Consider the following 12,987-nt stretch of genomic DNA (forward strand, 5'->3'; position numbering starts at 1 on the left):
TTTTACTCCTGAACTTATTTAGGCTTGCCATAACAAAGAGGTTGAAAACGTATTGCTCAAGACATTTTAGTTTTTCATTTTTTATTAATTTGTGAGAATTAAAAAAAACGAAAAAACAATTCCACTTTGACATTATGTGATATTGTGTGTAGGCCAGTGACAAAAAATCGACACGTAATCAATTTTAAATTCAGACCGTAACACAACAAAATGTGGAAATAGTCAAGGGGGGTGAATACTTTCTGAAGGCACTGTACCATGAATGAACTGGCATCAGATTTATGCTATTCTCAAGGACAGGAGACATGAAATGGACATAAAAGTGCACAGATAAAGAACTTTCACTCACAATGATGTCAGACTCGTGACCCGTTTCTCCTTGAACTCTTGGACAGACAAACCCCTGAGTGCTGTAAGAGTGAACTGTCAACACTAACAAATCTGCAGGGATTCTCAGAAATGGTTTCTCTGAAATTGTAGTCAGCGTTTTGTTGGTTTTATGACACTGTAGGCACTCAAAGCGCTATGACGCAAAGTGCAGAGAGCTGGAGTAATAGCTTGGACTTGGTAGTTTGTAGATGGTCCATTTTCTCCTGTCCTTGCTAGAGACTTTATGTTATCCCACTCCTCTGTGCTTATGAGACTTCTTCCACATAGTCCAGTGGATTCCACCTCCGGTCACAGTGGGAGACACAGTGGGAGACAACTACTCTTTCAAAAACCTTTCTCTCCATGCTGCAGACAGCTGTATCGGTCTGCTAATACAGGAGTAATAAAGGCCCAGTGCACTATTTTTGTCATACATACAGTACAAGTCAATAGTTTGGACACACCTACTCATTCAAGGGTTTTTCTTTATTTTTTTTTACTATTTTCTACGTTTTAGAATAATAATAAAGACATCAAAACTATGAAATAACACATATGGAATCATGTTGTAACCAAAAAAGGGTTAAACACAACCAAATATATTTTAGATTTTAGATTCTTCAAACATTCTCTCATCCAGCTTCACTTGGAATGCTTTTCCAACAGTCTTGAAGGAGTTTGCATATATGCTGAGCACTTGTTGGCTGCTTTTCCTTCACTCTACGGTCCAACTCATCCCAAACCATCTCAATTGGGTTGAGGTCGGGTGATTGTGGAGGCCAGATCATCTGATGCAGCACTCCATCACCCTCCTTCCTGGTCAAATAGCCCTTACACAGCCTGGAGGTGTGTTGGGTCATTGTCCTGTAGAAAAACACATGTATAGTCCCACTAGCGTGAACCAGATGGGATGGCATATTCCTTCCAGAGAGACATCAGGGATTGTAAGACACTCTGTTTCACTGAAACATGGCTCTCTCAGGATATACTGTCTGAGTCCTTACAGCCATTTGGGTTCTCAGTTCATCCCGCAGACAGGAATAAATATCTCTCTGGGAAGAAGAAGAGCGGGTGTGATTGTTGTAACATGGTGTGATTGTTGTTGTTTCTGGTCTCACACAGATTTTTACCAGGATAGGAAATGAAACTTCTACTGCTTATAGACATGAATAAAGATGTCTAAATCAAACAGATGTCACTTTGCATTTAAAAAATTTCAAGCCAAAAATAATTTACAAACTTTCATGTCAAGTTCATGGTTCGCAAATCACAATATTGGTGTGGATGTTGGTGTATGCTTAATGTACAATTTACGATCAAATCTAAAAACGTTTATAAATGATGTACCTGGATCCACAGCCCATGGGCTATGCACTTAGAGGGATGCAGGGAATGGATGGAAATAAACCAAGCATGACTGGTGGCCCAATGAAATTACATCCTCAGCTCACCGCAACACCAATCCATCAAACGTACTGCTCTCGCACTGCTTGCTGTCTGGGATCATTCACAATGTTAATTTGCACTTTACAGTCTAACTTTTAATAATCTCAAAGGAATGCATAGAATACAGAAGGTAGATGTTTTCAAGTGTAATGAAAATAAATGTACCCAGCCCCAGAAGATTAAATATGATTGAGAGATAGGAAGTGTTGGGTATTAGTCATTGACAGCAAATGCAGCCTTTTACTAACATGATGTTTAATAACTTTTAGGGCTAGGCGTCCCACTAGCGGGACAACTTCCGGTGAAACTGGAGGGCGCGCAATTCAAATAAATAATCATAAAAATTATGGATATTAAACATTTAGGTACATATAAGTGTTTTATATCGGTTGAAAACATAAATTCTTGTTAATCTAACTGCACTGTCCGATTTACAGTAGCTTTTACAGCGAAAACATGCCATGCGATTGTTTGAGGACGGCGCCCCACATCAAAATATTTTTTCACCGGCACAGCTTTCATAAATTCACAAACAGCGATTAAATGTTCACTTACTTTTTGAAAATCTTCTTCTGATTTGTCATCCAAAGGGTCCCAGCTATAACATGTAGTATCATTTTGTTAGATAAAATCCTTCTTTATATCCCAAAAAGTCTGTTTAGTTGGCGCCATCGATTTTGAGTAATCCACTCGTTCAACATGCAGAGAAAGGAATCCAAAAATCTACCCCTAAACTTTGTTTCAACAAGTCAAAATACGTTTCTATTTACTCCTCAGATACCCTAAAATGTAATCAAACTATAATATTTATTTAGGAAAGAAAGTATGTTCAATAGGAAACCGATTTTAGCAGGTGCGTCCTGTCTTCATGGCGCGAGCAGACACGAATTTCCAAGACTGTGTCCCTGTACTAAAACCGATATTTCTTATTCGTTTTTGAAGTTACCAGCCTGACACCTTGAACATAGACTGCTGACATGCTGTGGAAGCCATAGGAATTGCATCCAGGGAGCTAATTTTCAGTATGACCTTATACTTGCCATTCTAAGAGGATGGTCTCTCAAAAAGAAAACATTTCCGGTTGTTTTTTCTTTGGATTTTCTCCTACCATATTATTGTGTTATAGTCTCCTACATTATTTTAACATTTCTACAAACTTCAAAGTGTTTTCATTCCAATGGTACCAATTATATGCATATCCTGGCTTCAGGGCCTGAGCAACAGGCAGTTTACTTTGGGCACGTCATTCAGGCGGAAATTAAGAAAAAAGGGGCCTAACCTTAAGAAGTTTTTTAAAATGCATCATAATTTGATAACATCTTAACCTCCTTGCAAACATGCCCCTACTCAAATAAGCTTGAGAGTGACTCCCTATCTATCTACGCCTGTCTAGCTTTGGTGATATGCACTATATCACTCTTGCCATGTCAGATGCTATAACACAAAGGCAGGATTCTGATCTATAAGGACAAATATGATCAAGTGAGCCAAGGACATTAAATATTTTATCATTCCCAATAAATGGGAGTCAGTGGAATGTGCTAGGCAATGAATTCTCCGCAATGTTTCTCTTGGGCACAAAACACAATTCCTCATGCAATTAGGAGCTATTAATGTGTCAGTAAAATGTTTCACATGAATCATAGGCTACCACTTTATTTTCCACTTTATTATTGAGATGACTTAGGCTATTTATAAAATATCACTGTAAAATGTGTGGCTTGATGTTTCAACAAATCTGTATTTAGAAGCACTCAGCAAATAGGCATAATTTAAATTATATAATAATTAAAAAGCTGATACAATGGGCCTACGGGATACATAGGAGATTGTGTTGGATATGGTTTTAGAACAATCTGGAACAGAACAACACTATTTCATAGCCTAATTTCCACAAGTCTCACACAGGCAGGCACCAAAGCACCTGCATTGCGCTCACCTGGCTCTCCAAGGTCCCACACTGACTCGGCAGTAGCCTGGTCTAGTCTGAGGCATAAATTGATGGGTTTTGTCGTCAGCTCTCCGGCTCTCTCTCTTAGAACATAATTGTGTTGATATGGTAGGGTTAAAATTGTAAATTTGTTGTATTAGCCCAGGGATGGGTGGACCATGCGCCACGCCACCCTTTTGAAGGCCCTCAGTCAGGGTCTCAACTTACTGTTGCAAGTTAGAATGGTAAAATACACAAGGTGCATTTTCTAAATTTGGTTGTGCATCAGCCGTTTGTCTCTTGTTATGTCAGTCACTGATAGCCAGTCAATTAGCCCATGTCAGCTAACATTTTTTAGATCACTAAGTTAGTTTAGCACCCAGCTATCTAAACTTGTTATCATGGTCAAATTACCAGCTGGGGGGCCCCACATTGATTTTGTAAGTCAGTCTCACTCAGATATCATATTAAAAACAAACATTTCTCTCCACCCTACGGCAAAATGTGTAGAATTGCAGGAAATGTAAAAAAATGTTAAAACATTTTCCTCTCCGCCCCATTGCAAAATAAGTAGCATTGCATGAAATTAGTTGTAAAATTGCAAAATCTTCTCTCCGCCCCATGGCTAAATGTGTAAAATTGCTTTAAAATGACAACACTTTCTCTACTCCCCATGGCAATATGTGTAGAATTGTAGCCACACGAAAAAGACAAAGAAAATGACTGAACAAGTTAGTCTCTAGTTAAATGTCTTTGTTTAATTTGGTTTGGGCGCATTGGAATCTGAGCATGGAAGAAGAGAGCAGAAAGTGAAGTTAGACATATTAAAAGCCTTTTAAACAAATACATCAACATATGTAGAGACCAAGCTGTATTATCCCCTGTGATAATTCCAAAGGTTGGTATATAAATGTATGAGTTTAATGTTGAGAAAAGAGGATCTCATAAGTAGCAACGGGTAGCAAGATTTCAGTTCAGTTGTAACCTACCAGGGGGAAGAGGAGGGAAAAATAGCTGCGTTCAGCAGTCTTAGCATGAATGAGCAATGAAGACTGAAAAGAGTTGACAGACTCTTATGTCTCTTAAAATCTATCAGGCCTGTGGCAATGGAGCTCCTGGAACATTTTGTCTTTTGTTCATCCACTATGGATGACCAGAATGCCAATGAGGGTAAAGCAGGCACTGTCAGATCTCTCTCTCTGAGTGAGTAGTCTGTAAAACTTGTGTATGGGTTTTCTCTAGAGTGTTATGTGTTAAATAGTCTCAAGAAAACATTGTGTAACCAAGATGTCCGACTTGTTCTATGTTACAAGGTAACGAGATAATAGGCCAGACAGCTCAATCAATTCAACTTCTGTGTGAATAGGGTGACAGAAGCACGGCTGTCACGCCCTGACCTGAGAGATCCGTTTTTCTCTGTTTGGTTAGGTCAGGGTGTGATGTGGGGTGGGCATTCTATGTTACCTATTTCTTTGTTTTGGCCGAGTATGGTTTCCAATCAGAGGCAGCTGTCTATCGTTGTCTCTGATTGGGAATCATACTTAGGCAGCCTTTCCCCCATCTGCGTTTGTGGGTAATTATTATTTCTGTGAGTGTTTTGTGTGCACCTCAGTTGAGTCACGTTCCTTTCTGTCTATCCTGTTTATTGTTTTGTTCGGTTTCACGTAAAATAAAGGATGTGGAATTACCGGCACGCTGCGCCTTGGCTTATCTATGACAGGGAGTTTGAGGACAGTGAACGTGACAGAATTACCCACCACAAGAAGGCCAAGGAGCGTGCGCTGACTGGGAAGAGGAGCTGGACCGGGGAGAATCAGCAACGACGGAAGCACGAGAGGCAGCCCCCCCAAAGAAATTGGGGGGGGGGGCACACGGGGAGATTAGCAGAGTCAGGGTGGAGACCTGAGCCAACTCCCCGTGCTTACCATGGGGAGCGAGTGACTGAGCAATCACCATGTTATGCGGTGATGCGCACTGGGTCGCCAGTGCACATTCACAGCCCGGTGCGCTCTGTGCCAGCGCCCTGCATTTGCCGGGCTAGAGTTAGCATTCAGCCAGGAAGGGTGGTGCAGCTCAGCGCTCCTGGTCTCCAGTACGCCTCCTCGGTCCAGGATATCCTGCGCCGGCTCCGCGCACCCGGCCTCCAGTGAGTCTCTCCAGCCTGGTATGCCCTGTGCCTGCTCCACGGACCCGGCCTCCAGTGAGTCTTTTCAGTCTGGTACGCCCTATGCCTGCTCCATGCACCCAGTCTCCAGTGAGTCTCTCCAGCCTGGTACGCCCTGTGGCAGCTCCACGCACCAGGCTGTCAGTACGTCTCCTCAGTCCGGTGAGACCCATTTCGGCTCCACGTACGAAGCTTCCAGTGATGATCCAGGGTTCGAACGCCTCCAGTGATGATCCATGGCACGAAGCCTCCAGTGATGATCCATGGCCCGGAGCCTGTAGTGATGATCCATGGCCTGAAGCCTCCAGTGATAATCCATGGTCCGGAGCCTCCAGTGATAATCCATGGCACGAAGCCTCCAGTGATGATCCATGGCCCGGAGCCTGTCGGGATAATCCATGGCAAGAAACCTGTAGGGATGATTCATGGCCCGGAGCCTGTAGGGATGATCTATGGCGCGAAGCCTCCAGTGATGATCCATGGCGCGGAGCCTGCAGTGACGATCCATGGCGCGGAGCCTGCAGTGATGGTCCCCAGTCTGGAGCCTCCTGAGACGGCCCGTAGTCCGGAGCCTCCTGAGACGGCCCGCAGTCCGGGGCCTCCTGAGACGGCCCGCAGTCCGGGGCCTCCTGAGACGGCCCGCAGTCCGGGGCCTCCTGAGATGGCCCGCAATCCGGGGCCTCCAGCGGCGGTCTGCAGTACTGAGCCTCCGGCTATGATCCGCGGTCCGGTTCCTCCTGAGACAGCCCGCAGTCCGGAGCCTCCTGAGACGGCCCGCATTCCGGAGCCTCCTGAGACGGCCCGCAGTCCGGAGCCTCCTGAGACGGCCCGCAGTCCGGAGCCTCCTGAGACGGCCCGCATTCCGGAGCCTCCTGAGACGGCCCGCAGTCCGGAGCCTCCTGAGACGGCCCGCAGTACGGAGCCTCCTGAGACGGCCCGCAGTCCGGAGCCTCCTGAGACGGCCCGCAGTCCGGGGCCTCCAGCGGCGGCCTGCAGTCTGGGGCCTCCAGCGGCGGTCTGCAGTACTGAGCCTCCGGCTATGATCCGCGGTCCGGTTCCTCCTGAGACAGCCCGCAGTCCGGAGCCTCCTGAGACGGCCCGCAGTCCGGAGCCTCCTGAGACGGCCCGCAGTCCGAGCCTCCTGAGACGGCCCGCAGTCCGGAGCCTCCTGAGACGGCCCGCAGTCCGGGGCCTCCTGAGATGGCCCGCAGTCCGGGGCCTCCAGCGGCGGGCTGCAGTACTGAGCCTCCGGCTATGATCCGCGGTCCGGTTCCTCCTGAGACAGCCCGCAGTCCGGGGCTTATATATGACAGGGAGTTTGAGGACAGTGAACGTGACAACGGTATACTTCAGTTCATATATGTCATTCTGTGTCTTGAAATAACTAAATAAATAAATACATTGTAATATAGTATTTTTTTTGTAACACGCTGCCTGTGAAATGATCAATACAAACACAAAGAAAATCAGACAGCTTGGTCTCCGTCTATAGCTACAGCTTTCAAACACATTATGTCAGCCTCACTTACTTAATTTCTTTATTTCTTTCTTTTATGGCCCTGAGACAAGAACACATCCTCGTCTCTAAACAGTTTAAAGCTTTAGGGTTTTCAGTTTCATATTATATACTCACCAGGGTTTCAGAAAGCAAAAAACAAACAAAGATTAAAGCATTTTTTTTTCTCATTGGTTCTAGCAATCAGTTTCTAGTTCTCTACATTTGTTTCAAATTTTACTATCTGATGGGCCTTGTGGGCAGATGGGTATCACTTTGTAAGGCTTTGATGCCAGGAAAAGCTTGAATATTATTTCATGCTCTGTTTGGGTACAACTTATCATTAAAGTGTCTTCTCAACACAATCCCCACCCTCTTGCCCAAGACCCAACATATGTCCATGTTTTTCTCTCCATTTCTAACAAACATTTGCACATCATCCTTATATTTCTACAAACAAACACATTTGGAAATAAGGGGTAAGGGTCAAATAAAACAGCAATAATATTAATATTATTAATAACAATAACATTTTTAAAAATTCACATAAAGTCTCAGTTTTGGCTAATTTTTCTGTCCACAGCAGTAAGAATAAAATGTTGAGACCAAAAAAAGGAGGAGTAGAAATTAAGTTCTAAAAAAAGAACCAGCAGTTTGTATTTAAAAAATGATACATCTAGCTTTACCACTACACAACTTCACACAAAGAAAATCTCCCATATCACAAAACTTTTTTTCTTTTGGTATCACATTCGTTTCACCCCTTTCATTTATAAAATAAGAAACGAGGATGCGAGTAAAAGTCTTTGTCAGACTTTTTACTGCAGTGTTTCTGCTTAAACCTTTAACACTCCTTCGGGGTTTGACATGAACCTTGAGGACTGTAGAGCTTTATTAAGAAACCACATATTTTGGTCCTTTTTCCTTGGAATATGGGAGCCACTGTGGGCCTATTCAACATTTTTATTTTGTACAAAGATACCCTGGTAAAGACTTTCATAACATTTCAGTTACATGTTTAATACAACCAAGTGTGAGCCCTAAAATAGTTATGTTCTTTGGTTTATCTGGCCATCTTCTGTTGACAATGTAAAGCTGTTTTAGATGGTTTGTGTTGGCATCTTTTGCCCTCAAGGTTCACAAACTGTCACAGAGAACACACATATACATACATGGATGATCCTGTGCTTTGGTCATGAGTAAGTGTCATAAAAAGTAAAAGGTATTTGATCACAATAGTATTTTCCATAAGACAGCTAGTTATTTGGCAATTTCAACGCTACAATTAGAAAGAGAAAACAAATACTCCTTTTTGCATCAACATAGAACATCTCCTCGAAAATATATCCCATTTTCATTTGGTTACTCTTTAAAAGTTAAAAGTTATATTCAACAAAATGTGACAGTTCCATGTCAAAAGGGGCAAGCCAAGAAAGCCATACAAAAGGAATTAAACAATGCTAATTCAGGTATCATACAATGGCAATTAAATCAAAAAAAATGTTTTTGGCTTAGGTTCAGTTAAAGCACTTCATACTGGCTACCCCTTAAAACAGGAACAACGAAAATCTGAAAACAATGGCGTAGTTTATCTCTTAAAAGAAGGTTATGAAGGAAAAAACGATAACCATTACAAATTGTACATCTTTGGATATCATTCAGCTTGGTTTTCATATAAAAACTTTTTGGGATAGGCTGACAAGGTGTTTTACAGTGGAAACTAGTGCCGTGTCCGTGCGTTCCATGTCAGTATCTCCATTAATCTCTCTGGAAAAAATATTTTCAGCAATCAACTCACAGCACCCGCAAGTTCCAATGGCAACTGATTTGGCATCTGGAGAGCCAACCAATCAGCATGGCCTAGAACAATCACCTGTTTGGCTTTGGGGAATTCCATCTCGTTTATGTGGACAAAACAAGCAAGTGACTTTAATCTTTTCTACGGATGACCAGTTCTTGTTTTTTTTTGAGGACTCTATGAAAAAGGACTGAGCATATCTCATTTCCTTTCTAAATGGGGCAAAGGATCGTAGATACATTCTTTCAGGTCCATGTTTTCCATAAGGTACCATCCAATCACAAATACATAATTGGAGATGGACATTTGTGCAACATAGGAGGAGTTGTCGCATGTATGATCACCAAACACTTAAAAAGTCATCCCTGTATCTTGAAGGAAAATCATCAAACCTGTTGGACCACCTCAGGCTTCGAACCAGACAGAGTTGTGTTTCAGGAGGTCCCTGGTAAGGACAAAGGCTTGTGCTTGTGACAAAGAACAAAGAAGATTTGGCTAAGGCAAGTGCAGGGTGGACAGGAGATGGTGACGGTGACGCTCAGATACTACCTACGGTTTGGCTTCCCACGGCAGGCATCCAGGTGGGTACCCTGACATGGGGCAGTGGCAGTGGCTGGCACGGAACACTGGCATTGGCACAAAGAGTGAGGGGGGAGGGGGTATTAAGGGTACAGGATTTATTTTTGGGTTCTGAGGTAGCATCCAGCAGGCTAACGTTAGCCTCAACTATGGCTCGGACAATCACATCAGACTGAGGTAGCTATCTTTGGAGGTAGAATTTGGTTTGAGTGGTTTGTTAAAGGGGGGGGGGTTGCCTTTTACGGTTCCTCCAGACCTCAACCTGTCTCAAGGCTAGTACGGTGATAAAGACAATCAACTCAATGAGACTCATACCTCCATAAGGCTATTAACAAGGCCGCTTTGTCATTTGTGTCTGTTACGAATTGCAGAGCTAAGGCTAATCAAAGGCAAACAAAAATGTACTGTTCCCTCTAACAGGAAGTTATCAGGAATTCTCAGTGGGGTTTAGTACACTTAGTTCAAACATTTCCTAAGTGACCTGGAACATATATAGAGATCCTTGAGATAAGTACAGTGCAAGTGCATGTACTGTTACCAAGGGGACGCCATTGAAAGAGAACATTTTGGTTATAGATGCTCCCCTCAGTAACATAAGAAAGCCCGACATAATAGGATGGAATCTGTCGGTGGAGGCATTTCTCAAGGCTAGCATTCTGCATTCACATGTACACCGAACATAAAGGTGTTAGACTTTGGTTTAAGAGAAGGGAGGGAAGGCGAGAGAGTTCAGTGGAAACATGGAGCATTGTCACTCAGCTACTTTGAGCTTTTGTTCGTTAGCAGCAGAAAGGTTTCAGGGGACTGATAGAACAATGGCGGACCCCTGGCATCGCAGGACACTAGGGTGGCAGGCGGGGGGGGGGGCTTTGGTTGGGCAGGCGGGGTGGAGGAACCATCAAGAGGCAAACCGTTGGGGTGGATAAGGGTTGGTAAAGAGGGGTTTAGGGGGTTATTGGCCAGTGTTAGCCAGTGCCCGTCCCAGGCAGACCAGACAAGTGCTGCTCGATGAGGACCTGGCATTGGGCTGGACGCACCAGAGCCCCTCCCTGAGTTGTGGAGTCACGACTCTGGAAAAGAAAGAGACAAAAGACGGAGTGTCAGAGACTATAATTTAGCAACTTCGATTTTATCTCTCCTTTTGTCCACTGATGATTACTTCTGCGTTGTTGTTGACCAATCATCTTGTTCATCATTTCTACCCCTGGACATAGTAACATCAATGTTGTTCAACACAGCTCTGACGATCCAATTCAATCAAATAAAAAATTAAAGTGCCACATTAGCCCTTTAGAAAAACACACCCTAGTCTCTAGAACACTTTGAAGTAAAATCCTTTTTGCTTGACGTGGTAAAAATGTTTCGTTCAGTGGTAACAAATCCAGGTTTGATTGACTAGAGCCCTGAGGCTTGTAACCTACAGTATCATGGGGTCAGAAATCACAGACGGATGAGATATAGATCTCAGATTGAATAGTTGGATGAGCTTGTGACAACAGAGAGACGGAATTGTGAGCATGATAGATCACTTCATACTGAGATATTGGCGACTCGAGATGTCCTGAAGGTGTCAACTTTGTTTTAGAAACTAAGTTATCCCTGGAGGCCAAACTACTGTGACATGAATGTGTGTGTCCTGGCAACCCATATCATGCAGCTCTAATGTCATCTATGATTCAATTATAAGACCGGGACATCTATTCAGTCACCTCCTGTCTGTTACAGGGATGAAAATAGCCGATGGAGCCATGGATGAACAAAACTAATGGCCACATTATGTGAGAGGTTAGCTTAGTGTTTTCAGTTTAGTGAATGAGTCAGGTTAGTCTGTCAATGTGTCAGTGCACCGGTCCTCCTACCTGAGGCACTAACTTGAGGGCGACTTCTGCCGGACGAGTGACCCCCTCTTTGGGGATCCCGTTTTGTCCCAGGTGTCCCCGGTCCTCCCCCCTTGGCACAGACCAGCTGTCCTGAGTCCCTTTACTGCAGAACAGACTGGGGACATTAATACATGTTTCAATATTACACGCATACAAGTCCACTCTAACATGTAATATACCAAAGTTAACATTCATAATCTCACTCTGCCAAGATAAATCCTGGGTGATCAGGATATATCTAAAGTTTACCTGACCTTAAAAATCCAATCTGAAAGTACAGTACTAGAAGCAAAGCTACACCTAGTAGGTCCCATCAGGTAGGGCGCCTACTTACCTGCGACGGTATCCAAACATGAGGAAGAGCACACAGAAGATGATGCAGGCCATGCTAATATGAATGCCAACCACGATACCGCCCATCGAGCCCTCGCCATCCTGTATACAGTTACACTGGTTCTCCCCACCTGCAACCAAGAAACACATGATGTGCACATCCATACACTTATTAGCCAGTACAAATACACAGTTAGTAACATACAGAAAGACATATTAGATCATAAGACAATGCACTTGAAGCAAATAGGATAGAAGATCACCAAATAACTAATACTTGTCTAGAAAATATTGTTTATTACTCAATACTGACTTGACTCTAATATTTATTGGACACTCACCACTGGTTTTGGCACTGGTGCCCTCTTCTGTCAGTGACACAAGCCTCTTGGAGCAACCGCTCTCGCCGTTCCCGTTATAGGCCACTAGATTGACTTCATACACCGCGCCGGTTTCTGCAAGAACAAGTCATAAGGTGACAGTATCACATTATAAATTCCCTTTGACAACTTTGAAGGTCAAATTTAAATGGAGAGATATTGACCGAGTTTTGTAGATTGCTTGCTCGGTAAAAGCAAAGCTATTGATTGGGCGATTGAAAGAGATTGAAATTGGGGAGCATGTCATTTTTCACTTCTCTGGCCTGGACTGTTCCTTTCCCTCCCTCCCTCCCTCCCTCCCTCCCTCCCTCCCTCCCTCCCTCCCTCCCTCCCTCCCTCCCTCCCTCCCTCCCTACCCCACTTACAACTGTCTTTCCTCTCAACTCTCTCACTCTGTCATCTCTAACTCGATACCTCCAACATCCTCCCATGTCTCCCTCTTTTAATCTCTCAATATAGATTTAGTTATTGCTACAGTATGAGAACATTTAAGCTCTAAATGCAATGACACCAACCTATCCAGTCATTTTCCACTATGTGGCTTTACATTTAACTTTATTTTTTAGAAATACAGCAAAACATGTAAGGAATTTGATTTTTAAAAGAGCGCTCT

General features: G+C 43.6%; 1 protein-coding gene across 2 annotated transcripts in view; it reads right to left on the reverse strand.

Moving 5' to 3' along the window:
* Window positions 1-7,430: 7,430 nt before the first annotated feature.
* Window positions 7,431-12,987, reverse strand: part of LOC106588558 (immunoglobulin superfamily DCC subclass member 3) — a 37,881-nt gene continuing 32,324 nt past the window's right edge. Inside the window, exons 11-14 of one of the 2 annotated variants that reach the window (XM_014177689.2) lie at window positions 12,336-12,449; window positions 11,996-12,125; window positions 11,641-11,764; window positions 7,431-10,851 (exon numbers count right to left, since the gene is read on the reverse strand). In XM_014177689.2, coding sequence (XP_014033164.1) covers window positions 10,747-10,851; window positions 11,641-11,764; window positions 11,996-12,125; window positions 12,336-12,449 — 473 coding nt within the window. In that variant the 3' untranslated portion in view covers window positions 7,431-10,746. Of the gene's footprint in view, window positions 10,852-11,640; window positions 11,777-11,995; window positions 12,126-12,335; window positions 12,450-12,987 lie in introns of both variants that reach the window. The other variant, XM_014177688.2, reaches the window with a different exon arrangement.

This window comes from Salmo salar, chromosome ssa27 (assembly GCF_905237065.1).
Source record: "Salmo salar chromosome ssa27, Ssal_v3.1, whole genome shotgun sequence".
NCBI classification, from domain to species: domain Eukaryota; kingdom Metazoa; phylum Chordata; class Actinopteri; order Salmoniformes; family Salmonidae; genus Salmo; species Salmo salar.